General features: G+C 58.7%; 1 protein-coding gene across 6 annotated transcripts in view; it reads left to right on the top strand.

Annotated features, from left to right (window-relative positions):
• The window catches only part of ADGRL1 (adhesion G protein-coupled receptor L1), a 43,030-nt gene that overhangs the window by 11,579 nt on the left and 4,941 nt on the right, over positions 1 to 26,510 (top strand). For 2 of the 6 annotated variants that reach the window (XM_036846504.1, XM_036846500.1), the window contains exons 2-18: positions 4,740 to 4,903; positions 7,708 to 7,921; positions 11,683 to 11,792; positions 15,462 to 15,476; positions 19,105 to 19,905; positions 20,747 to 21,061; positions 21,810 to 21,913; positions 22,199 to 22,384; positions 22,716 to 22,754; positions 22,924 to 23,107; positions 23,290 to 23,412; positions 23,946 to 24,160; positions 24,455 to 24,625; positions 25,064 to 25,273; positions 25,367 to 25,587; positions 25,796 to 25,862; positions 26,260 to 26,351. In XM_036846504.1, coding sequence (XP_036702399.1) covers positions 4,834 to 4,903; positions 7,708 to 7,921; positions 11,683 to 11,792; positions 15,462 to 15,476; positions 19,105 to 19,905; positions 20,747 to 21,061; positions 21,810 to 21,913; positions 22,199 to 22,384; positions 22,716 to 22,754; positions 22,924 to 23,107; positions 23,290 to 23,412; positions 23,946 to 24,160; positions 24,455 to 24,625; positions 25,064 to 25,273; positions 25,367 to 25,587; positions 25,796 to 25,862; positions 26,260 to 26,351 — 3,137 coding nt within the window. In that variant the 5' untranslated portion in view covers positions 4,740 to 4,833. Of the gene's footprint in view, positions 1 to 4,739; positions 4,904 to 7,707; positions 7,922 to 11,682; positions 11,793 to 15,458; positions 15,477 to 16,446; positions 17,948 to 19,104; positions 19,906 to 20,746; positions 21,062 to 21,809; positions 21,914 to 22,198; positions 22,385 to 22,715; positions 22,755 to 22,923; positions 23,108 to 23,289; positions 23,413 to 23,945; positions 24,161 to 24,454; positions 24,626 to 25,063; positions 25,274 to 25,366; positions 25,588 to 25,795; positions 25,863 to 26,259; positions 26,352 to 26,510 lie in introns of those variants that run through there. The other 4 variants (XM_036846502.1, XM_036846498.1, XM_036846501.1 and 1 more) reach the window with 3 other exon arrangements.

Genomic DNA, 26,510 nt, shown 5'->3' with positions numbered 1-26,510 from the left:
AGATAACTAATAAGGACCCTGTATAGCACAGGGAACTCTACCCAATACTCTGTAATGGCCAACGTGGGAAAAGAATCTAAAAAAGAGTGGATGCAGGTATAAATGATTCACTTTGCTGTACACCTGAAATTAACACAACATTGTAAATCAACTATACTCCAATAAAAAATTTTTAGGACTTCCCTGGTGGCGCAGTGGTTAAGAATCCACCTGCCAATGCAGGGGACACAGGTCCGATCCCTGGTCCGGGAAGATCCCACATTGCCACGGAGCAACTAAGCCTGTGCGCCACAACTACTGAAGCCCGCGGAACCTGGAGCCCGTGCTCTACAACAAGAGAAGCCACTGCAATGAGAAGCACGTGCACCGCAACTAGAGAAGGCCTGTGCACAGCAACGAAGACCCAACGCAGCCCCCAAAAAATTTTTTTTTAATTTTTTTTTTTAAAATGATGAATGGGTAAATGAAATGTGGTCTGGCTGTACAGTGAAATATTACTCAACCAGAAAGAGGAATAACTGACACAGGCTACAACACGGGTGAACCTCAAAAACGTTTTGCTGAGTGAAAGAAGTCACACACAAAAGGCCACAGATTGTATTGGGATTAGCCAAAAGGTCCGTTCGGATTTTTCCATAACTTCATATGGAAAAACCCAGCCGAACTTTCTGGCCAACACGATATGACTCCATGCATATGAGATGCCCAGAGCAGGCAAATGCGTAGAGACAGAAAGCAGATGAGTGGTCGCCAGGGCCTGAGGGGAGAGGGGAGAGGGAGTTCTTGATTAACGGGTACCAAGTTTCCGTTTGGGGTGATACAAATGTTTTGGAAATAGATCGCAGTGGTTGTGGCACAGCATTGAGAATGCAGTTAATGCCACTGAATTCTATACTTAAAAATGGTTAAATGATGAGTTTTATATCACATATATATATATATGTATTATACCATAATGTTTTTAAAGGCCCCTCTGGCTGCCAGTGGCGGGTGAGGGGAGGTGGGGGGAGCCTGGGCTGCGGGAGTGAGAGGGGCTGGAGGGCGGCTGGGAAGAGGTCAGGGCCGTTTGGTAGAGATGGTGATGCCCAGGTCTGGAGGGGTGCTGCCAAGGATGGACGGGTGGACGCTGGGGTGTTCTGGAGGTGCAGACCCAGGACTTACTCCTGAACTGGCTGTGGGGGTGAGGGAAAGAGGAACCCAAGATTTTGACTCCTGGGGTTTTGGCCCAAGGACCTGGGAGGAGGGGGGGGTCCAGGCACTGAAATGGGGGACTGTGTCCAGTCTGGTCAGTCTCCAGATGCTTCGGAGACCCAGATAGGAGGTGTAGACCTGAGGAGAGAAGCGGGGCGGGGACTCAGATGTGGCAGTCGTCACGGTACAGATGGTCGCTAAAGCCACGAGGCTGGTTGGATCTCTGAGGTGGGGTGTGGACGGGGAAGAGGCCTGGGGTCCTGGTGTCCCGGGGTGCAGCCCGGGAGGAGGAGAGGAGCCGCCTCCTTCAGATGGACGCTGCCCATGTGCCCTGACTCTTGCTGTGCTGTGACAGCACCCTCTGATGGGTCCCTTGCCAGTCTACTGTGTATGTAGACTGTTGTCCTTACCAGAACCCTGCAGATTCGAGGTTTCGAGGGAACTGGGGGCATGAGTGGGGAGGACCCGCTCAGGGTCACGGGGCATGAAATGGCAGGGTCGGGCTCCAGACCCACATTGGCCAGCTGCCCCCAGAGCCTGGCATCCAGCAGCCTCTCCAGCATTAACCAGACGCTAAGGAGTTTAACTCCCTAAGGGAGAGCCAGGGAGGAGATACTCACCAGTTTCACTCTCTAGGGGAGGGTCAGGGAGGGCAGCATCCATCAGCCTAGGGTCAGTCCCCCCCACCATCTGACCATGGCTGGAAGATGGGGTGCAGGAGAAATGAAGTGGTGAAGAACACCCCCCCACACCATGTAAAATTGTAAAGTGCTATGAAATGAACCAAAACCCATCAAAGGCCATATGTGGACAGGGTTGCGGGATAAGAGACAGTTGTGGGCTGAGGAAGTAGAGGGGGGAGTTTCCTGAAGGCTGGGCGCTGGGGAGGGTGCAGAGAGCTGCTGCGGGTCGGGGTCGGGGAGCAGGGCTGCAGGGCTGCCCTGGGAAACTACCTTCCCGTTTCACATGAGAGGAGACAGGCCTGGAGGGATGTCCCGCCCCATGAGCGAGCTGCCCTCATCTTTCTTGAGAACCTGTGCTGAGTCCCTGCCCTCAAGTTGCTCGTGGTCTAGTGGGGAAGGTAATTTTTACAAGAATGTAATTTCAGGTGCCGTGAATTAAAAATGGGGCTAGGGAGTTCCCTGGCGGTCCAGTGGTTAGGACTCCGTGCTTCCATTGCAGGGGGCAAGGATTCGATCCCTGGTTGGGGAACTAAGATCCTGCATGCTGCGCGGCGTAGCCAAACAAACAAACAAACAAACAAAAATGGAGCTGAAGGATGGCAAGCGAGGGCGGCGGGTGTGGTTAGGGTGGTCGGGGTAGGTCACTCTTCTGGGGTGACCTTGAGGTTGAGCCCTGAATGGTGAAAAGCTCCAGCAGGCATGTGGGGATGCTGGGAGAGCATTCCAGGTAGAGGAGCAGCCCAGGCAAGGGCTCGGGCTGGAAGGAAGCTGGAGCTTCTAGGAACGGGAAGTGGGTAGGCTGGAGAGCATGGTGTTGCTGGGTCACCAGCGGCCTCTAGGCCCTGATGAGGAACAGAGACCCCAGGGGAGGGCAGAGTGGGAGGTGAATACTCGGATTTACATCATTAAATGGTCCCTTAGCACTGAGTGGAGGGCAGGCGTGGAGGCAGGGAGGCTGGGAGGAGGAGGAGGAGGAGGAGGAGGCCGGGACAAGCACCCAGGTGCAGCAGGATGGTGGCCTGGTCCTGGTGGTGGCACTGGGGGCCAGAAGTGGGCAGGTTGGTGAGATGCTTTGGAGGCAGAGCCTGTGGGACTTGCTGATGGAGTTTATGAAGGGGAAGGGAGGAGAGGAGTCAGGAATTGAGGAGGATTCCTAGGTTTGGGTTCTGAGATTCATTCAACAAGCATTCATTGCTGTGTGTCAGGCCTGTTCTAGAAGCAGGAGCAAAACAAAGCAATGATCCCTGCCGGTGCAGGGGCCCTTCCATAAAAGGGAGAAATAGTCACATTTGAACCAAGGCCCAAAGTGGGTGAGGCAGCAGAGGAAGAGGCCATGTGAATAAATGGTGGACAGAAGATACATGCAGAGGAAGTGACAAGTGCAAAGGCCCTGGGGCAGGACCTGGTGTGGTTGAGGAATAGCAGGAGTGGCTGGAGCAGAGGTGGGGACAGGGAGTTAAATCGACTGGCGGATAGGCTTTCATTTTGCGGGGGGAAACAGTAGTCGGGGTTCTTTTGAGAGATTCCAAACTGGAAATAAGGGATTTGGAAAGTATTGGCTGGTCGGTGGTGTTGAGACTGTAGGACAGGCTGGGGTGACTGTGGGAGAGGACAGACCAGGGGTTTGCACACTGGAGGGCCAGTTAAAACACAGGTGCTGGGGAATTCCTTGTCGGTCCAACGGTTAAGACTCTGTACTTCCACTTCAGGGGGCACGGGTTCGATCCCTGGTTGGGGAACTAAGATCCCGCATGCCACGCGGCGCGACCAAAAAACAAACAAACAAACAAAAAAGCATGGGGTGCTGACCCTCCTCAGAGAATGTGCATTTCTAGCAAGTTCCTGGCCAGGCTGGTGCCCCTGGGCTGGGGCCATATTGGAGAACTGGGGTGTAGATAAAGCAAAGGACTAAAAGTAAAGATCTGGGTGTCCAGTCTCGAGAGGATCCAGGGGAGACGGAGGCAGTGAGAAGAGGAGAGGCCGTGAGGGAGAAGAAGTGGGTCAGAACCCGGCTCTGTGCCCTCAGAGCCGCTGTGCCTGAGGATGGGCAGACGGGGTGGGGTTGGGGGGAATTGCAGGGGTTGCCACACAACTTCCACCCCTCCTTCACCCTCCCTGGCCCCCCAGGGGCTGCACCCACCCCTCACCCCGCCTGCTTGTCTCCAGCTTACCCTGAGGGTTCCCCCTGAGAGGAAAGAGGGGACTCAGTCATCCCTGGTCCCTGATCTGTGGCGCCAGCCAGCTGGATTCTAATTAGCTACCAGAGCCGGAGAAACGGGAAGCAGGGGACCAGGGGTGGGGACCTGGATTCCTGCCCAAGACCCAGAGGCTGCAAGCTGGGGCCCAGACGCCTGGGTCCCCCACCCTGGACGCTGTGCTGGCTGAGAAAGCTGGGGCGGGGGAGACAAATAGGCAGGGTCTTGATTTCGGGTCGGGGAAGAGGCTTCCAGAGGGCTCTCCTCCTCCGTGACGGAGGGTCTGAGGCCTGCCTGGGTACAGGTGGGCCCTTCATAGCTGTGACAGCCTGAAGCGTTGCCCCAGCCACCCGAGGGGGGCTGTCAGACCCCAGGAGGTGCTTCCAGGAGGTCCAAGATGCCCAGATGGGTGGGTCCATCTGTTGGGGTGGGAGTGGAGGGTGCAGTGTAAGTCAGAGGCCTTGGAGGGGGTCAGCCTCTGGCCCAAGGGTGCAGCTTCTGTCAGATACGGCTGGCTCGAGGGGGTTACATCGCCCAGCCCCTCTTGGGGCTGCAGGATGGAAGCCCTCAGCTACCAGCAGGAGGAGAGGGGACCGGCCCAAACACCCCTCCTACTAGGCCCGCTGGGGGTCGGCCGCTGCCCCCACCTCACTCTCCCTGTCCTCCCCAGACTGGTGGGCCAGGCCGTGGCACCCACCTGGTGATGCGGGGCGAGGCCGCCTGCACAGGCCACTGAGAGCCCCGAACGCGCCCCAGCCGCCACCATGGCCCGCCTGGCCGCCGTGCTCTGGGGTCTCTGCGTCACTGCCGTCCTGGTCACCTCGGCCACCCAAGGTAGGTGCTGCTGGGGCTGGGGAGGGGCCGTGCCTCCAAAACCCTGCCAGGAGGGCGGATAGAACACTGAAATACCTCCCGACCACTCGTTAGGGTACCCGCTTCAGACCACTCAGAACCAGGCCAGAGGAAGACTTGGTGATTATGCCCCCTGGCACCACCAAGGGGTCCCCGGATCAGCCCCTCACCCCCCAACCCAGAGCACCAGGGTCCATCCCACCGGGGGTCCTAGAGCCTGGGATTCGGGGTGTGGCCCCCCTGGGACCGGGACAGGCCTTCCTGGTGAGCCGATGCTCTTCTGTCTAGTGTGTGTCTCTCTCAGTGTGATTACGTCTCCGAGGCTCTCGCTGGGAAGAAGGTTTAATTAAAGCATGCCCGCTGACGTTTATTTAAAAACAACTAATTACCCAGCTCGGCCCTATGCCGTTCCAGGGATCCTGCACACACCACAATTAGCGCCCCGAGCCTGCCCGCCCACCCTCACCGATTACTCAATTACAATCCCCATGGTGGGCCCAGGTGGGGGCAAGGGCAGGGCGGGAAGAGAGGCAGTGAGAGGAGGCCCTCTAGCCTCGCCCTCGCCCTGGGTGTGCCCCCTGCCTGCCCCTCCCAGCCCTGTCTGGAGGGCATTCATGGTGGACCCTGCTCCCCAGTGCTCCCTCATACAGCCCCACCCTCTGGGGAGCCACAGAGGTGAAGGGGGCATTGTTCAGCCGTGCCACAGGGCCTTGGCACTGCTCCAGCCAGCTTGCACCCTCCCCTCCCCCAGCACCCATGTTCTCTACCTATCCAGGTCCTGCCCCACAGCCCCAGCTGGCCTGGGAGGGGCTGCTTCCACCCCCCAGACCCATCCAAGCCAGCCCTCCACCCCCGGCCTCCTTCCCGGGCCCAGGAAGAGCTAAAATTAGCTGCGGAAGCAGATGATGCTAGAGGAACGTACGTAAAACTTTGCCGCAAGTGGGACTCAACTCACCCCAAAAAACCCTGAGGGCCTAGCTGCCAACGCCGTTGGGCCCCCAGGTGTGATTGGAGGCACTAGATCTTGAAAAAGGGGCCCATTTGGCCCTGCTGCCATCATGCACTGGTGCCTTCTCTTCATCTACAAGTGACAGTCGCCACATTGGAGCCCAGGGCCACTCTGTGCATCCCCACTTCCCTCTGGCACCCTGCAAGGCTTGGCTGGGACCAGTGTCCAAGAAGGTGGCTGACCCAGCAGGCATGGACGGTACTGAGCCCACTCCGTCCAACAGAGGCTAGCTGCCTTAATCATCTTAACGATAACAGTAATTAGTGGCTTGCCGTCTCACTGTGTACCATGTGCACTGCAACCCTCTGCGTGGATCTATGAGATAGGCGTTATCAGCTCCTTAGGGAACGAAACGGGGGCACAGAGCTGGTCAGTGACTGGACGAGGCCACCAGCCAGGGAGTGGCCAAGCCGGGATTCAAACCCCAGCCAGGGGCTTCCCTGGTGGCGCATGGTTACGAATCTGCCTGCCAATGCAGGGGACACAGGTTCGAGCCCTGTTCCGGGAAGATCCCACATGCCGTGGAGCAACTAAGCCCGTGCGCCACAACTACTGAGCATGCGCGTCTGGAGCCTGTGCTCCGCAACAAGAGAGGCCACGATAGTGATAGGCCCGCGCACCGCGATGAAGAGTGGCCCCCGCTCGCCCCAACTAGAAAGAAAAGCCCTCGCACAGAAACGAAGACCCAACACAGCCAGAAATAAATAAATAAATAAATAATTTTTAAAAAAAACCAGCCAAGAGAAGCGGTGCATGGAGCAGTATCCAGGAAAGTTCCATGCACGGGGTTCTGGCGGTCCGCTCCCAGTGCAGTCACGGGCAGCAGGAACTCTCCTGGCAATGATAAGTGACAACACGCGTGTTGTACAGCCAACCCAGGAAGCTCCCCTGAGCCTTGGTGTCCAGAGTCTTTACTGGGGCTCAGTCACGTAGACATGGCTGACCTCAGCCTGCAGCCCCTCCAGAGGTCAGCTGATACCGCATGACCCAAAGTGCCTACCTGAAACCGCATTGTTAGTGTACTAGTTTGCTAGGGCTGCTGTGACAAAATACCACAGGCTGGGAGACTTAAGCAATAGAAATGTATTCCCTCCCAGTTCTAGAGGCTAGACGTCCAAGATCAAGGCGTCAGCAGGGTTGGTTCCTTCTGAAGGCCACAAGGGAAGGATCTGTTCCAGGCCCCTCGCCTTGGTTTGTCAATGGCCATCTTCTCCCTGTGTCTCCACATCGTCTTCACTCTGTGTGTGCCTCTAGGTTCAAATTTCCTCTTTTTATAAGGACACCGTTCATATTGGATTAGGACCCAATAGGGACCTATTAATGGCCCACCTTAATGACCTCATTTTAACCTGATTACCTCTGTAAAGAAGCTATCTCCAAATTCGACCACATTCTCAGGTACTGAGGGTTAGGGCTTGATTTCAGCATTTGAATTTCGGGAGGGGGAAGACCCAGTTCAACCCATAACAGTTAGCACAGGCTGCCTGGCATGGCTCAAGGCCCCCAGGTAAACAAAGACACTCTTCTCAAGCAGGACACTTCAAGGGCTTAGAGGGCACCTCCCAGGAGCCAAGGCAAAGGCCAGACTCTCCTTGGGCCAGGTTAATGGCCTTATTACACAGGTGGGCACACTGAGAAGCCCATTTTACAGACGAATAAACTGAAGTTAATACAGTCCACATCCCAATATAGTCAAGCTGGAGGTGGCGCCTCTTCGGCGGGGGTCTTCCCTCCCTTCCTGGGCCCGGGTGTGACTCCCTCCCCCTCCTCCCTGCAGGCCTGAGCCGGGCCGGGCTCCCGTTTGGGCTGATGCGCCGTGAGCTGGCATGTGAAGGCTACCCCATTGAGCTGCGGTGCCCGGGCAGCGACGTCATCATGGTGGAGAACGCCAACTATGGGCGCACGGATGACAAGATCTGCGACGCTGACCCTTTCCAGATGGAGAACGTGCAGTGCTATCTGCCGGACGCCTTCAAGATCATGTCCCAGAGGTGAGGGGCCCCACCCTGCGGGGCTCCTGGGAGATGGGGTGGCAGCAGTCCCTGGGGTCAATAAGGTGCCTGTCCTCCATGCGCCCCCTGGCCAGCACATCCCGTTCACCTTCAGTCTTCCTTTTATGCATTCGACCCATGTTTCCTGAGCAATTACTAGGGGCCGGGTCCCATGCAAACAGCAAATAAGACCCAGCCCATGCCCTGCCAGCCTGTCACCTCCCCAACCTGTACCCTCTGCCACAAGCCCGTTGCCTCCAGAAGCTCATCCCAAGATTAGTTGTGGCTTGCAGAGTAAAAGCCATGGCAGGACAGAGTGAGATGTCATGGGAACTGAGAGACAGCTCAGAGGTCTGGTCAGGCTTCCCTGAGGAGGTGATAGTTGAACACAGATGGCAGAAGTGTATGTGCTCGTGAGGGTCAGAGAGAACATGTGTGAGAATGTGAGGGAGGGAGTGTGAAGACTGTTTATGTCTGTAAGTGTGTGAGTATGGGGTGCATGTGTGTAAAGCTGCAGAAGCCTCCTTTCACACTCACACCCACACCACCTAGAGCTGGTCAGCTCCTCCTTCAAATTATACCCTGATGTGACCGCCACTTCCACCGCCAAGCCCCCCAGGACTGCTACGGTATCTTCTGCCCCCTCTCCTTGCCTGCTATAGTCTGTTCCCCCCCATAGCAGCCAGGGGGCGCTTGTGAGCACCTGAGTCAGGTCCTGTCCCTCCTCAGATCACAGCTCTCCTTGGCTCCAACCTCACTCAGCGCAAAAGCCTGAGTCCTCCCCTGAGGCCCCCAAGGCCCTGCACGTTCTGCCCTGTCCTCTCCCGGCCCTCACCTCCTCCACGCTCCTCCTCACTCACTGGGCTTCAGTTACCTGGCCCACTCCTTACACCCGTCAGGCATCTTCCACTAAGGGCTCCCTCAGGGCCTTTGCACTGGCTGTTCCCCTGCCTGGAATGCTGTTCCCCAACACCCGCATGACTCCTCCTCCTCCTTACTCAGGGATATTTTTTTTACCTAACTAACCTCTCAGCGAGGCCTGCCTGACCACCCTCTAAAATCACAGCAACCCGCCCCCCGCCCCTGCCACTTCCCAGCCCCTTCCCTGCATTCTCGCTCTCCTAGTCCTGACTTCCATCCACAGTCCCACTGGCTATTTTGCCTCTTTATCGTGTCTTTTTTTATGTCTTCCCTCACTAGGCTGTCAGCCCCACGGGGAAAGGGGGTTTTGTCTGTCACCACTGTGTCCACAGCCAGATACACCACAGGCGCTCACTGAATTTTTGCCAAACGCCTGAGAGAATGCAGGGTTCACTCCAGGATCCTGAGCATAAAAGTGGAAAAGGGAAGGAGGCCTGGGGCCAGCTCTACAGCTCCTTGGGGATTCTAGAGTATGTCACTGGGTGGGGTCACTGAAAGCCTCCCGAGAGAGTTTTGGGCAGGGCACAGGCGTGATCAGGTAGGTGGCTCAGGTGGGTGGGCCAGGCCACAACCGCTTCATCCCCTCCCTCCCACTGTTTCTCTCTCAAACATCCATTCCGGGAATTCTCTGGCGGTCCGGTGGTTAGGATGTGCTCTCTCACTGCCGAGGGTCTGGGTTCGATCCCTGGTCAGGGAACTAAGATCCCACAAGCTACACAGAGCAGCAAAAGAAAAAGGAAAAAAAAAAAGGAAAAAATCAAACATCCATCCCCCTCCAGCAATCTTGTTCTTCTTCCCCGCTTCCCGTCTCCCGACACCCCTGCATGGACAGTCCCAGTGCAGCCTCTCTCTTTCCTCCTACCTCCTGCCTCCAAATCCTCCCTGCCCACTTCACTCAGCACCGGCCTCAGGGTCCGTGATGTTCTCCGCCGTGTCCCCAAGTACCTAGCACAGCGACTGACCCAGTTCCGACGCTCGTGGGGGTCTCAGTCCTAGAGGGGGGGGGCACACTGAGCAGTGTGGTCACTGGGGCTGAGGGATCGTGATGAGGCCACCTACCTGCTCCACTGTCTTCACACCTGGAGGCTCTTTATATTAGTGAGGGTCCAGCGCCACTACTCTGACGGAGACACCCCAGGATAAATACAGTGACCTGAACACGATCAGAATTGGAAAGGCCCTCAGCACCCGCTTCTCTCTGTCTCAGCACTGCAACCCACCCCACCCCCCCGCCCCAGTCCTCCCCTCACCCCCACTCCCACCTCCTGGGCCAGAACTCAGTCACGGGCACTTCCAGCTGCACGGGAGGCTGGGACATGCAGTCTCCAGCTGGAAGGCCAGCGTTTTGGGGTTTTTCTTTTTGTTTTCGTCTTTATATGGAGGTGAAATCCACATAACATAAAATTCACCATTTTAAAGTGAACAATTCAGTGGCATTAATTACGTTCGCAATATTGTGCAACCTCTGCCTCTGTCTAGTTCCAGAACATTTTCATCACCTCAAAAGGAAACTCCGTCACCCTTAGCAGTCACTCTCCATTCCCCGCCCTCCCCCGAGTTCCTGGCAACCACTAATCTACTTTCTGTCTCTGAATTTGCCTGTTTTGGACATTTCATATAAATAGAACCGTGAAACACGTGGCTTCTGTGGCTGGCTTCTTTGACTGAGCGTGATGTTTTCAAGGCTCGTCCACATTGTAGTGTGTATTAGAGCTTCCTTCCTTTTTATGGCTGAATAATATTCTGTTGTATGGATGTACCATGTTTTGTTTATCCACTCATTTGTCGATGGGTTGTCTCCACCTTTTGGTGATTGTGTAAATGATGCTGCTGTGAACATTCGTATACAAGAGTTTGTGCAGGAATACACCTGCAGTGTTACAGCAGATGAAAGCACTTCGGGGAATAGAACTAGTTCTTTGGGTCATAGGTAACTAAGTCTCTGTTTAACCTCATGAGGTCAGTGTTATATTTTTAAAGAAGGGGGTTGAGGTGGGTGGGTATAAGCAGATCCTCATTAGTTAAGCACTCATTGGTTAAGGGCAGGATTGAAGGGAAGACACAGGAGCCCCCTCTGCCCTGTACCTGTCAGGAAGCGCCCCCACAAACCACTTTAACACACCCACAGTCAAGTTGCTGTCCTGCCCAGCCAAGACTTGGCCTGCTCCAGGGAAACGGAGACCTTGACCGTGGGAACAGACAGCAAGAAACATCTTTTTGTTGTCATTAAGTTACATGGTAGCCAGCCTCCTGAGAAGCTGACAGACACTCGGGGGTGTTCCCCATGGGGAACCAAGGATGGCTTCAGCATGAGGTGAAGACTCTGCCCCTCTCCTGACTGCAGAGCCTCACAGCAGGGCTGTCCAAAGGGTAGGACATGTCAAGACATGGTCTGAGGTGGACACAGGCAAACGCTGAGAGCATTTCATTAATAGCATCTTTGCAAAGACACCACCTTGTGTGTATGGCTTCACATCTTACTCTTCTGTGAACAAAGGAGGGGCTTTATGGTCAATATAGGAAAAAAAAAAAAAACAAGGACATAACGGCACTGGTGACACTCAGGATGAAAGTGATGAAGCGTGGCTGGGGAAGCAGTTTATGGGGCCACCCCTCTGGCCCAGCCCTGAGCTTCACGCCGTGCCAGGGCTTAAAAATAGAAGAATCCTATCTGGTAGGAGAGAGCAGGCAGGAAACAGAAAACAACGCCCACACAAGGTCCCTGGCGTGGTCTCCACAGTTCCTTCCCAATTTGGGGGTGTCCATTCCTCTCCTGACCCTGGGCCCCCACCCCAAGTTCCAGGCCTGTCTTTTGCCAGCTCCCTGTCTCTCCTCCACAGGTGTAACAACCGCACCCAGTGCGTGGTGGTCGCTGGCTCCGACGCCTTTCCCGACCCCTGTCCCGGGACCTACAAGTACCTGGAGGTGCAGTACGACTGTGTCCCCTACAGTGAGTCATCTTGTTCCTCATGCGGACACGGGCCCTTCCCCCTTCCAGAATCGAGTGAGGAGGAGACACCTTGAACACACACACACACACACAGGGCCAAGTCGGGGCCAGGCACACGGGGGGACAGCTGGGCCTGCTCCCTCCCTCACACATTCTCTTCACCCAGACACCCTTGTCCACACTGGTGTCTGCCCCACCCACACCCCCACCCTCACAGACTCTGTCCCCATCCACTGGGCACCTTCTCCAATTCTTGTTACCCTGGCCTGCTCACCCTGCTTCTTCGCATGTCCTTGGCTTATTTATACACTCCAAGGCCACACCCACGTACTCCACTTGGCACACTTGTATCTCTCCTCTCCTCTCCCTGGACCTTGACCTTGCTGCCCTCTAATTCCTCTGCCTCCCTCCTCTTCTCTCACCCCTTCCCTTCGTGACCCCCTCTTACACACCTGCTCTTCCCTCTCACTCACCCCCCTTTCTCTGAGTTCCCTTTCCTTTCTCTTGTCCCCCTCACCCCTCACATGCCCCCACTCCTGCTCCTTCCCAGTCCTGGAAGCTGGACTCTGTCCTCACACAGAGGCAGACCACCCTCTGAGGCCTGGTGGCAGATCAGGTGTGAAGGGCTAGGGGCATCTTCCACAGATTCCTAACTCTTGGTTTGTTGGCCCGTTACCACAATAGTACTTCCTGTCTGCAGAGGAAGTGCCACCATGTTGGACTGAGGGTGGCACCAGGAGGCCTGAGAAAGGTGATCTGGGGAGCCAGGGGCCTGCCATTCTTGCACCTGGCCAAGGGGAGCAAACAATGACAGGGTCTCTCCTCCTCAGCACCCCACCCTTAACGTGGCCCTTCTTTCCAGCCCTTACTCTTCCCTCCCTTTCCCCCCATCATCCATCCCCTCCCCTCCACCCCCAGCTTCATGTAGCCAACCTGGAGGTAGGGCCTCCGGGCAGAGGGGGGAGGAGGCAGGGCCACCAGGGTGTCTGAGTGTGGGGGGGGGGTAGGGGCGGGGGAGCAGGAGACCCCGTGACTCTCCCTCCTCTCCCCTCCCACCCCAGCCTTACCCCCCTCCCCCCAACCTTTGATTTCTCCTCGCAGGTGACTGACTGCAGACGTGCTGGGGGAGACGGGACAGCTTATGTGCTTCCATAACCTTCTTCTTTTACTCCTCACCCTTTCCTTTCAGCGACCAAGGCCTCCAGCCACTGCCTGAGAGGGACGCCCATCTGATCCTTGAAGCCTCCCCACAGCACTGGGGACACCGCCCACCCCCACGGCTGGGGCAGCAGGGAAAGGGGGCAGGAGTTGGGGAGCGTAGCACAGTGGGGAAATCGGGCTGGGTTCGAGGCTCGGCCCCGGCCCTTGGGTTTTCTGGCTCTGAAACTTGAGCAAATGACTTAATTTCTCTGGGCCGCTGCAGAAGGAGGCGAAAGTCCAGGAGATCGTGTGTGCGAGGCGCCTAACCCAGGGCTGGCCACAGAGGCTGCTCCTGGTGACACAGTGCTGGATGTAAACTCCTCCAGGGCGGAGGCCTCATCTTCACCCCCCCAGCGCCCAGACCCAGGCCTGGTTCAGGATGTGCTCAGTAATGGTTTGGGTGCCCTTTCGATCCAACTGAACCTATATCTTCCTCTTTAATGGTGGGAGGGGAATCAAACACCTTCCCTGAGGTGCTGCCCGGAGCACAGAGAATGTGGGTAAAAGCTCCATGTGCACCCTCAGCCGTAGGTGTGAAGGAAGCGGTGCCTGCTTTTGATAGCCATGTGGCCTCAGCCGTGTTGCCTCACTTCACTGATCCTCTTTCCCCCTCTACAGACAGGGCTCTCGAAAGGCTGCCCGAGAGGTGCTTAGCACGGTTCCTGGCACATAGTAAGCGCTGGGCACTTGGTAGTTGTTGCTTTTCATGTGACTCCTCATCATGATTTTTACCAATTATTATAATTGCTATTGGTAATCAAAAATAAAACTAACAACAGATGACAAACCCAATTTCTCCTGAGGCAGGTAAGATAAAGGGCAGGAAAAAAAAAAAAAAAAAATCCCCTGATCCAAGTGGCATCCAAAGCAAGTGGATACCATGCAGGTAAAGGAACAGGAAAAAAGTTAGAGGGTGTGGGGAGGAGAGGGGCTTAGAGACCTCCTGGAGCCAAACCTCCAAGTGTGGGTGGGAGGGCATGCCCCTCAGAGATCAGGAGGGCTCAGGGGATGGGCAGCCCCCAGTCTGACAGGAGAGAGCTAGCCTGAGCCCTGGGAGACGCAGGGGCACACACACATACACGCGCTCATAGTCTCGGACATGAAGGATGTGTCTTGGGGGGCTGAGCTAACTCCCGGTCCCAGAAGAAGACGGCTGGTGTTAACAAGGGTGATGGAAGCCACGCCACAGAACAGGGAAGCCGGGCACTCACTTATCCCCCAAAGTTTCTCTGAGCACCTCCTGCGTACCGGGCCCTGGATGAGGCGCTGGGAAGGGACCCAAACACGGCGCCTCCAGAGAGGTGGCAGGAGAGCAAGGCCCTGGTCAGAGGTTCCTAAGGGGTCAAGGACACAGAGCCTGGAGGGGGAGCGGCCTGGGCAGCCATCTTGCCCTGGGCTTCAGAGGCTGGGGTGACCCCAGTGCTGGTCAGGGGCGGGTGCAGGGGCTACCGTGGGAAGGGAGCAGTGGGTGTGCGGGGCTCCCTGCCACGCACACGTACCGGACAGGCCCGACTAACACTGGATTTGCCTTGCAGCTGAGCACAGTCTAACCGTGCCCCCTTCCTCCCCCAGGTGCCGCCCGCCCATCCCAACAGCGGGCTGGGGAGCTCCCGGCTCCTGGGCCCCCAGGGGGGGAGCTGGGCAGAGAAACTGAGCCTCGGGCTTGCCCCGGGGGAGTGTGGGAGCGTGTCTGTGCCCCACCTGCTGTCCTGCCCCATCTGTGATGTCCCCCCACCCCAGCCTCTTCCCTCTCTGCCTCTGTCTCCCCCACCGGGCTCTTTGGGGCCCAGGGGGCTCTGCCTGTCTGCCTCTCCGTCATTCTGTGTCTGATGCTGCCACCCTCTCTCTGTGTTGGCTTGTTTGGGGTTCTGAGGGTTTGGGGAAACTCAGCTGGACTCTTGCAAGGCCAGCACAGCAGGGGAAGGAGTCCAGTGTGTTCTCTCTCGTGGGGCTACCAGGCCCCAGGAGGCACTGAACCCCCTCCGCTGGGCCCCTGGTTCTAGCAGGAGGGCAGCAGGCCGGGCTGAAGGGGATCTAAGTGGTTCCTTCACTCCCCCCCACCATCCCTCCCTGGTGCCCCCCTAAGCGGAGCCGCCTCCCAGCTGGGGCTCCCCTCCCCAGTCCCCACTGCACTGAGGGTGCCCCTTCCCATCTGAAGGCTCTGTCCCCCTGCCTGCCTGTACACCCCCCTCCCTCTCCCCCCACCCCTCGTCTCTCTCGGTCTCTGTCCTCCCATGTGTTTCCCCCTCCCCGTGACTGTCTCCCTGACACCCTCCCTAGAGGAAAGGACTTGGGGGCGGGGGCTGATGCTACCTTCGGGGTTGGGGAACCAGGAGTGAGGAAAGAAAAGAAAAGGGGGCGTGTTGCCAGAAAAGAAACGAAAGCAATTTAATCTTTTTTTTTCTCTTTTTTTCTTGCACATTTTTTTTTTCAATTTGTTTTCTCTCTCTCTTCCGATGCTTAAAGTAGAAGTGGAGCAGAAAGGTAAACGCACTGTTACCAATGCTAACCCCTAACTCAGACTTTGTTTTACCTGTACCGTACTTATGTGACCCACCCTCCCCTCCGGCCCCTTCTTCTCCCCCCACCCCAAACTTGGTCCAGTCGCTATTCCCCACCCCAGTGTCCCCCTGGTGGGGCAAGCCCTGGCGCAGCCGGGTGACTCCACCCTCCAGACTCCTGAGGAAGCTCCTCTCTGAGCCTGGGCAGGATCTTCCGTGTCTCTCTCTCTCTCTCTCTCTCTCTCTCTCTCTCTCTCTCTCTTTCTCCCCCTCCCTCCCTCTCTCTCTCTCTTTCCCCCCAACCCTCCCCTCCACCCCCGGCCCACCTTCCTAGTCCCTGGCCCTTGCGGGGCCAGGGGGCACCTGGCCTTCTCTCATACTTCTTTTGCCTCCTTCAGGAGAAGTGTGTAAGCATCCAGGGCGGGTGGGGAGGGAGGGACCCCCTTCCCTGGCTCCCGACCAGGGGTGGAGGGCACCGGGTGAGCCGTCTCTCTCCTCTCTTCCTCGTGCCCCCGCTTTTGTAACATGTGTCGGGGTTCGGGGGAGGCAGGGTAGGGGGGACACCTTTGTTTTCCTTTTGGGGAGCAGATTCCTCCTCTCTCTTTCTCTCTCTCTCTCTCTCTCTCTCTGGCTCCTGGCGGCTTAAGTTCCTTCTGGTTTGGTGTTTCCAAGGCCCAGAGCTGTTTTGGAGCATGGAGTACCAGTTTCCCCCAGTCCCAACCCCTGTCCTCCACCAGCGGGGGGCCCAGCCCTGGGGAGGGGTATAAGCTGTCCCCAGCCCGGGGAGGGCAGCCTGCCAAATCGGGGCGAGGGGTTGGGGGCGGGCCTCAAGGTTGGGGGAGTGAGGGGCGGGGGAGCATTTTCTCTGGTTCTGAAATACTTGCGAAGCTGCAGTCAGGGTTTCTTCTGGGCTGTTGTGGTTAGAGGACCAGGGAGAGGGGGGCGGAGGAGGTATAGGCTGGGTCTGGGGACTTCCACGAGCACCATAATTTCTTGCGGGTGAAACCTTCAGCAGAGGGGGGTGTAGAACTCCATGGTGGGAAGAGCTGTCTGTTAGTGGAGCCGGGCAGGGCTGCAGCTGCAGGCCTGGGCTCTTGGGGATGGTCACTTCCTCCCCTGAAAGTTTTGGGAAATCTGCAGCTCTGAGGCAGGCAGCAGGGGGCACGGATGGAAGAGATGACGTTTCAGGATCGCTTTTGCCTTGAAATTACGGTGGTCGGTGGAGCATCCCCTTTGAGGGAGGTGGGGCGGGGTCCCTCCGAGCTGCTCCCCTCCCCCTTGTCCCTTCCCCCATCTCATAGAGGCCTGGGCAACCAGCCCACCGCCCTGCCCCTCACTGCACCCCTCCACTCTCTCCCTCTCTTTCTCCTGGAGTCTCTCTCCCACCCAGCACCAGACACTCTTCTTGCAGGCCCGGTGGTGGTTTGGATACGGCAGCCTGGGATCTTTTCTCTTCGAAGGGCGGGTGGGAGGAGGCTGGAGGGCAGAGGAGGTATTGGGAGCTTGGTGCTGGGGAGGGGTCCTTGCTGGCAAAGGCCCCAGGCAGACCCTTCCTCATCTTCTCCCCCTTCCCCAGGGTAACCTCTAACCACGTTTTCCTCCTCCATGCCCTGCCGACCAGGCCAGGCTCTGAGACCTCCCACTGTCCCCCCACCCACACACACACACACAAACACATCTGCTCAGTTGTCACAAAGCTGGCGGGGGACCTAGCTTGGGGAGAGGGGAGACCCAAGCACAGGGGAAAAGGGCAGAGGCCAGTGTGCTGGACAGAAGGTGCAGGCCAACCCCTCAGGGCACTGGGGACAGGGAGCTGGTGGAGCCCCAAGCTCCCCTCCCCCTCCTAAAACAGGGCATGCGCCTGGCTGCTTTGTGCCTGGAGACCCTTGGGTCAAAATGTCCCCCTGCTGCTGTGAAGGGAGGGCTGGATATCCGCACCCACCCACCTGAGCCTCCTGAAGAATGAGGCTGGAAGTGGGGGAATGAGAAGTGTCCAAGCCCCTCTAACCACTGGGGCCAACCCCCCCGCCCCCAAGCCGGCACCAAGTCCCAGCCCTCCCCGTCCCCTCGGGGCCAGCTGCTTTGGTGACAGACCAAGCAGGAGCAGAGAATTCACTACAAACTCTCACCCTGGCCTGTCCGTGGGTTCTGCTAGCAGGGAGGTGAGAGGGAGGCCCCCAGCCATCCTGGATGGAGGGACATCCCCTCTATAGGCGGAGGAGGGGAGCCTGGCCACACTGTGGAAGTCCAGACCTCCACCGGGTCAGTAAGGGGAGGCTAGGAGTAGGCGGCGCTGGGACGTGACTGGGCAAGGGTGGGCAGGCTATTGGCGGCCAACGAGATGCAGTTGAGGTTTTCCTCCTTTTCAGGGAATGGGGGGGTGGGGCGGGGCCCCCCACCTTTCTGACATCAGCGCTGCCTTGGTCCCTCCTCCCGAGCCGGGGATGGTTGCAGGTAAATCGGGGTCAGGGCAGGGGAGGTGGGGGGGGGGCCTATTGGGGGCGGGCTGGGTCTTTATCCTAGCACCTGGTTCCCTCCCTTGCCCCTTCTGAGCTGGACCTGGGACTGCCCCCCCAAGGGACCCTCAGTCGGGCCTGGGCCTTGGAGTGAATTCTCTGCTCACCCCCCTCTCTCTTCGCCAGCACTAACCCTTTCTTCCCAGGTGCTCTCCAGTGTGCCTCCCTTGGAGCCAGGACCTCGCCGAGCCCCCCACCACCACCACCTTGTCTCTCTTCCCTCCACACAGCTCTCCTCCCCCCCACCCAACTCTCCCGGGAGTCCTCTCCCTCCCCAAGTTCTCCCCCTCACCCTGTGCACCAGTGTCAGTGTCTGCTGCTGAATAAACCCCATGAGAGACCCTGCCGGCTGGGGGCAGGGCTGGGCACCCTCAGGAGGGGCTGGACTTTTCCGAATACCCTTCCTCAGCTACTGATTTCATGGGTACTGGGGGTGGGGGCTGCCACAGGCTGCATGAGTAACCTCGGGTGCCTCTCCCACCCTGGAATAGAAGTGCGCTCCTGACACCCACCCACAGTGGGTACGGAAACATCACTCTACCTTGCAGTTTTTGCAGGAGGAAGAAAATGGAGTTTAAAAAAAAAAAAAAAAAATCTGTGTCCTGGTGTGGTTGGTGAAGGATGGGACCCTTGACCCTAGCTCTTCCATAGGGGGCGCAGATGATGGCGAAGGGGCAGGGCCCCGAGTCCGTGGAACCTCAAAGCCACCAGTGGCTGCAGTGAGGAAATCTTTCCACTCCTGCTTAAGGCACACGAGATCGTCTCTGGGATGGCTCTTGCCAAACCCCTTATCCCCAGCCTGTGGGGTCTCTAGCAGCCAGGGGAGGAAAGAGGGGCACCACCTCCCACCACTAACCCTGCTCTTAATGGCCTCCAGGGTTGACATCTCCAGGGAGAGGGGCAGCTGGGCGGGGCAGGGGTCCCAGCCCGGAAACCCCCTTCCCATCACCAGCCCTACCAAGCAACCGTGACTGCAGCAGCAGGAGGGGACAGCCTGGCACCCCCCTGGCCGCGTGACCAACTTGCCTCTCTCTCTCCCCCTCCCTTGCCCCTGCTCCTCTCCCCGTGTCCTCCCCGCCCACCCACCTGGCCCAGTCTTCGTGTGCCCAGGGACTCTGCAGAAGGTGCTGGACCCCACCTCGACACACGAGTCGGAGCACCAGTCTGGCGCATGGTGCAAGGACCCACTGCAGGCGGGTGACCGCATCTACGTCATGCCCTGGATCCCCTACCGCACGGACACGCTCACCGAGTACGCCTCATGGGAGGACTACGTAGCGGCGCGCCACACCACCACCTACCGCCTGCCCAACCGTGTGGATGGCACGGGCTTCGTGGTCTATGACGGCGCCGTCTTCTACAACAAGGAGCGCACGCGCAACATCGTCAAGTACGATCTGCGCACGCGCATCAAGAGCGGGGAGACGGTCATCAACACGGCCAATTACCACGATACCTCGCCCTACCGCTGGGGGGGCAAGACCGACATCGACCTGGCCGTGGACGAGAATGGGCTGTGGGTCATCTACGCCACCGAGGGCAACAACGGGCGGCTGGTGGTGAGCCAGCTCAACCCCTACACGCTGCGCTTCGAGGGCACGTGGGAGACCGGCTACGACAAGCGCTCAGCATCCAACGCCTTCATGGTGTGCGGCGTCCTCTACGTGCTGCGTTCCGTGTATGTGGATGACGACAGCGAGGCTGCCGGCAACCGCGTGGACTACGCCTTCAACACCAACGCCAACCGCGAGGAGCCCGTCAGCCTGGCCTTCCCCAACCCCTACCAGTTCGTCTCTTCCGTTGACTATAACCCTCGTGACAACCAGCTGTATGTCTGGAACAACTATTTTGTGGTGCGCTATAGCCTGGAGTTCGGGCCACCCGACCCCAGTGCTGGTGAGGACAGCTCAAGTTCGCTCCCAAACGCCCCCTAGGTCCCAGGGCCGGGGGGTGCACTCTGTGACATCTTAGGAGACCTGGAGGTGGGTTCGGGGGAGCCCTGGAGGCAATGGCAGTGTGACATGGCAATGTGACAGAGGCTGTTCTAAGCACCCAATTAACTCCTCTGATCCTCACAGCCTAGGAGACAGGGCGTATTATTGCCCTGTTTTACAGATGAGGAAACCCAAGCACTGGGTGAGTATGGGATTAGCTTGCTCATTTGAGGATTTGGACCAAGGACTCTGGGCTCCTAACCAAGCTGCACTATGTCCCCTAGAGGCCTGTGCATTTTGAGCCCTGGAACCCCTTCAACCAAAATGTTGGGTGGAAGCCCGGTATCAGTAAAACAGCAAAGCTGTGCTGCTGATGTTGGCCAGGATTGGGGGCCCCTCCACAGTCTCATTCTGCCCCCTCAGCTGCCCTGAACCAGCTCTGAGCAGCCCCACAGCTCCAGGGAGTCCCATCTAATCCAAAAGGAGGAGCTGAGGCCCCCAGAGGGAAGGGACGTGGCCGGGTCAGAGAGACCAGCGTAAGAGGAGAATGAGGGTGGGAGGTGGCCGTGTACAGCAGCCTCTGGACACCTCCTTCCTGGCGTGTCTTCCGTCGTTGCTCTCCCAGACTTCAAAGTACAAATGAGTGAATTTTTGCCGCTTTCCAATGGACCCAGGGGTACAAGGGACCTCTGTGGGCAGACAGGGGCCAGGGGAGCTCTCCCAGACCTAGTGGGGACCAGGATATCTTTCAGTAGGCCTGAAGCGTGTGGCTAACCCCATCTCGTATCCCCTCTCCCTTCCAGGCCCAGCCACTTCGCCACCCCTCAGCACGACCACCACGGCCCGGCCCACACCCCTGACCAGCACAGCCTCGCCTGTGGCCACCACCCCGCTCCGCCGGGCGCCCCTCACCACGCACCCTGTGGGTGCCATCAACCAGCTGGGACCTGACCTACCTCCAGCCACTGCGCCCGCCCCCAGCACCCGGCGGCCCCCCGCCCCCAATCTGCACGTGTCCCCGGAACTCTTCTGTGAACCTCGAGAGGTGCGGCGGGTCCAGTGGCCGGCCACCCAGCAGGGCATGCTGGTGGAGAGGCCCTGCCCCAAGGGGACTCGAGGTGAGTGCAGAGCCAAGGTTACCTCCACTGCAGCTGGCTTGGGGAATGGCCACTGCTGGGTCTGGCCAGGGAAGGGCCAGGGGACACGCCCCTAACTCAGCTCAGCATAGATGCACTTACCTATCCGCCTCCCCTGGCAGAGTGTGGGTTTCATGCAGGGGTCATGCCTGATGTCTGCAGCTGTGTCCCCAGAGCCCAACAGCAGCTCAGTTAGTGCCCCACGCCTCGTCCCCCGTCCCCTCCTGCAATACTAAGCACCCGCCACGTGCAAAGCGCTGGGTGGACCCTGCAGGGAGCCCATGGGAGGTAACTTGAGTCCTGGCTTCAGACTGAAATGGAACAGGCCTGGGAGCAGCTGGTGACAGGGCACAGCAGCTGAAGTGCCAGAGAGGGTGGCGCCAGGACCGCATGCTCTAGGGATCCCGAGGGGAGGCTCAGAAGAGGCTTCGTGGGGGAGGGGGGGCTTCCAAGACGAGCTTTGCTAGAAGGTTCCAACTGTGGTAGGCAAAGACGGAAGAGGAGCCAAGAGGGAGGGTTTAGGGGAAGTGAGGAGTGGCTTATGTCACCTCAGAGTGACACCTCTCTTGACTGTCTGGCCTGCTTCATGCCTCGTCTTCCGTGTTCCCCTCACCTCTCTCCTCACCCACTCGTCCCCCTCTCTCTGTCATCTCCTTTCTCCCTGCCTTGGCCCATCCTTCTCTCCTTCCCTGTGGCTCCCTTCTCTGTTCCTGTGTGTCTGTCCCTACAGGAATTGCCTCCTTCCAGTGTCTACCAGCCCTGGGGCTCTGGAACCCCCGGGGCCCTGACCTCAGCAACTGCACCTCCCCCTGGGTCAACCAGGTGGCCCAGAAGGTACCAGCAGAAGCTGCCCCTCCCAGTCAGGCACACGTGCTCACGCAGCAGGCCCTGGGTGCCCGGGCACAGGGCACAGTGGGGGCAATGGAACAACTGGGGAGACAAGCAGGGGTCCACTCCCTGGCCTGCAGAGGGAGCAGAGACAGATGGGGAGGGAGAAGGCAGACAGGGAGAAGGGGCAGCAGAGAGAGGGATGAGAGGGACTGAGCAGGCTGGGCGTGCGAAGAGGGAAGCAAAACGGTCCCTGACACAGCCGGGGCATCCCACTCCCGCCTCACACAGATCAAGAGCGGGGAGAACGCAGCCAACATTGCCAGCGAGCTGGCCCGCCACACCCGGGGCTCCATCTATGCGGGTGATGTGTCCTCCTCTGTGAAGCTGATGGAGCAACTGCTGGACATCCTGGATGCCCAGCTGCAGGCCCTGCGGCCCATCGAGCGCGAGTCGGCTGGCAAGAACTACAACAAGGTAGGGCCTGGCGGCAGGGCCAGCAGGGCAGGGGGCACCGCCCTGGGAACTTAGGAGATATCCGGCCTGTTACCGCGGAGCTGGGCTGCCACCCACGGTGACGAGAGAAGAAGGAAGGACAGACCCCAGGCCTACTGGGGCTCCCTGCTGAACTGCCCTGGACGGTCCTGGGGGTGTGGGCTCCCTTAGGAATGGCCTTTGCTCATGGCCTAGGCCCAGGTCAGTAGTAGAGGCAGAAGAGCAAGCTCCCTGGGGCCCAGACGTGAGTGTCGGGGTTAGAGGAGTGGGGCTGGGAGACCAGCCCTGAGAGCACCTCCATCTCTTTCCCCAGATGCACAAGCGAGAGAGAACCTGTAAGGACTACATCAAGGTGAGGCTCAAGGGCTCCTGCTGGCCGAGGGGGTGGGGCAGCCCTTGTCGCTCCTGGGCAGGCCCCAGGTGGCGCTGGGGATGGAGTTTCGGAGAAGGGGGCGCAGAGCCCAGCCCGGGGAACCGGAGGATGTAGGGGCAATCAGGGCGCTGCCCCCGCACCGTTGCAGGCCGTGGTGGAGACGGTGGACAACCTGCTGCGACCAGAGGCTCTTGAGTCCTGGAAGGACATGAATGCCACCGAGCAGGTGCACACGGCCACCATGCTCCTGGACGTCCTAGAGGAGGGCGCCTTCCTGCTGGCCGACAATGTCAGGGAGCCTGCCCGCTTCCTGGCCGCCAAGCAGAATGTGGGTGAGTGCTACAATCGTGCTAGGGCAAGTTTGGGTGCAAATCTTGAACAGTGGGGCCCACTCGGCCTGGAGACCTTGGGGGATACCCCGGCCCTCGACCTTGGGCCTCTTGTCACAGCCCGGGCCTCTGGACTGTGGACAGACCCCCAACCTTGTGTGCCCTGCCGTCCCCTGTCCCCACAGTCCTCGAGGTCACAGTCCTGAACACAGAGGGTCAAGTGCAAGAGCTGGTGTTCCCCCAGGAGTACCCGAGCGAGAACTCGATCCAGCTGTCCGCCAACACCATCAAGCAAAACAGCCGCAACGGTCAGTGCCCGAGCCCCGTGCTGGCACCCCTGCTCCTCTCATGGAGGACAGCAGTTCTTAACTTTTATCAGATCGAAGAATCTGAAAGGAGGTTGGGACCCGTGGCAACACACAGAGATGTCCTTCATTCAAGCTAGTGTTAACATTTCAGGGGATTCACGGAGACCCCCCCTGAAAGCCCCACAGAACCTAGGACAGTTTGCAGTTTGTAGGGCTCCTGTGCAGTAACAGTTGATCTTCATAGTTCAGGGAGGATTGTGCCATTTGAGATTAAGGTCCAGAGAGGTTAGGGATTTGCTCAAGGTTACACAGTAAGTGAGAGGTGGGCCAGGGACCCAGCCTGTGTATCCTGGCCCACTGCCCTGTCGTTGGAAACTGCCTATAACTGAGCAGTGGTCCCCTAGAAGGGCTCCCGGAGCCCCACTTGCCTGGGCTGCAGCCTGCCTGGCTTCAGAGGTCCTGGCGGCCAGCGTGGGGGAGCTGCACACCAGCCAGGGGCTGACGGCACACCCTGCTGCGCCTGTTCTCCCCAGGAGTGGTCAAAGTTGTCTTCATCCTCTACAACAACCTGGGCCTCTTCCTGTCCACCGAGAATGCCACGGTGAAGTTGGCAGGAGAAGCGGGCGCGGGGGGCCTGGGGGGCGCCTCCCTGGTGGTGAACTCCCAGGTCATCGCAGCGTCCATCAACAAGGAGTCCAGCCGAGTTTTCCTCATGGACCCTGTCATCTTCACTGTGGCCCACCTGGAGGTGAGCTGAGGTGCCCCCTCCCTCCGTGAGCGTCCCAGCATCCTCCACTGTCCCTGGCTGTGTATCCCCCCCTACTGTGTGTTCACCCACCCCAAGAGCAAGTTACAACCCCTCCCTGGGGCACCAGCCCCCACCTCAGCAGCTTGGGCCATTTGTCCCCAGAGATCTGAGACTGTCACCTGGAGCCCAAAGCCCCGGGCACTTCTCTCCTGCTTGTCGCTATCCCCATAGCTGGGTGTGCGGGCTGGAGTGGGACTCCCCGGATCTGACCCCCCGGTCACCACCACACAACAGGCCAAGAACCACTTCAACGCTAACTGCTCCTTCTGGAACTACTCGGAGCGCTCCATGCTGGGCTACTGGTCAACCCAGGGCTGCCGCCTGGTGGAGTCCAACAAGACCCATACCACGTGTGCCTGCAGCCACCTCACCAACTTCGCCGTGCTCATGGCTCACCGCGAGATCGTAAGCTGGCCAGCGCTCCGCTCCTCCGGGCGGGCCCACTTGCTGGCCCGGCTTTGCATGGCATCATAGAAAGTGCTGCATGGGCGGTGCCAGGGAAGGCCAGCTTCGTGGGCATGGGGGGCCTGAGTCTTGCCTGGGGCATGAGGCCATACGTCTGGTTCTCTTTGGTCACGGTCCCACCTTCTCCCAAGGCACTCTGGAGAAGCAAGTTGGTGTCACCTTTGTCATCTCTCCACGAGCCTTCCAGAGCATGAGGAAGTGAGCGTGCCGCCTGCAGAGGGGTGGGGGCCGGCAAGTTGGCCAGGGGGGCAGAAGGCCGGGTGGGCTGCACCAGCGGTGCTCATGGCCCACGGCCTTGCCCGTAGCTGGCACCTAAGCTGAGCCCTGGCCATGCGCAAGACCAGAGGCGCTAAGTACACCCCCTGCTCCTTCCCCCAGTACCAGGGCCGCATCAACGAGCTACTGCTGTCAGTCATCACCTGGGTGGGCATCGTCATCTCCCTGGTCTGCCTGGCAATCTGTATCTCCACTTTCTGCTTCCTGCGGGGACTGCAGACTGACCGAAACACCATCCACAAGAACCTGTGCATCAACCTCTTCCTGGCTGAGCTGCTCTTCCTGGTTGGGATAGACAAGACTCAGTATGAGGTGAGCAGGACTCCGGGGCAGGAGCGGATGCGGGGAGCGATGACACCGGCCGGCCGGGGCAGCCCCTCACCTGTGGTGCTCCCCGCCCTCTAGATTGCCTGCCCCATCTTCGCTGGCTTGCTGCACTACTTCTTCCTGGCCGCCTTCTCCTGGCTGTGCCTGGAGGGCGTGCACCTCTATCTGCTGCTGGTGGAGGTGTTTGAGAGCGAGTACTCCCGCACCAAGTACTACTACCTGGGCGGGTACTGCTTCCCAGCCCTGGTGGTGGGCATCGCGGCCGCCATCGACTACCGCAGCTACGGCACCGAGAAGGCGTGAGTGCCCCCTTCACCCCCCGAGTCTCTCCTCCTCGCTGGCCCCCTGCTCGGCAGCATTCCTTGGGCCGGGACCCTCGGGGCACTGGCCTCCCTCCTCCTGAGCCCCGAGGCCGCAGCCGGCAGAGTCCCTGGGCTCCTGGAGTCGGAGGGAGGGAAGAGCCTGCCCCCCTCACCTCTCAATACCCCGGCCCTGCTTCCTTCACAGCTGCTGGCTCCGAGTGGACAATTATTTCATTTGGAGCTTCATTGGGCCCGTCTCCTTTGTTATCGTGGTAAGTTGGAAGGCAGCACCCCCAGTACTGAGTCTCTGTCCTTCATCCAGCCCAGCTCTGACCCCAAGGCCCCCATTCTCCCCAAGCCCTTGAAAAGCATCAGAACTGAGCAGCCAACTGAGAAAACAAGAGCAGAGTGGGTCTGTAGAGCTCCAGCACTGAGGTCCATCCTTCCAGGAGCTGTGATTTGAGCCCCTGCTCTGTATCAGGCCATGGGCCCTGTTCCCCCGGCCCCGGGAGCCACATTTACAATTACACCAGTCGGCAGGCACCTGTGGGCAGGTACACCAGCAGAGGGGACCCTGAAGAAGGGGGGTCGCGGCTGAGACTTGGCCAGGAGCTGACGCTAGGAGGCAGAGGGACCCTGGCCCAGCCCCGCCCCTTGTCCCGCCCCCAGGTGAACCTGGTGTTCCTCATGGTGACTCTGCACAAGATGATCCGGAGCTCATCCGTGCTCAAGCCCGATTCCAGTCGCCTCGACAACATTAAGTGAGCTCCCTCTCGCCCCACCCATGCCCTGGGACTTTCCAGGCCTCTCCCAGGGTTTCCTAAAAGGTGGTGTTCTCACCTCTGGTGTCACATACTGGGATTTTAAGGACAAAGATGGTGTTTTACTGTGTTCCTTATGTATCTATTTAACGAGTATTA

This window comes from Balaenoptera musculus, chromosome 3, assembly GCF_009873245.2.
Source record: "Balaenoptera musculus isolate JJ_BM4_2016_0621 chromosome 3, mBalMus1.pri.v3, whole genome shotgun sequence".
Classification (NCBI taxonomy): Eukaryota; Metazoa; Chordata; class Mammalia; order Artiodactyla; family Balaenopteridae; genus Balaenoptera; species Balaenoptera musculus.
Note: the sequence above shows the minus strand (reverse complement) of the source record. Positions and strands in the feature narration are given on the sequence as shown.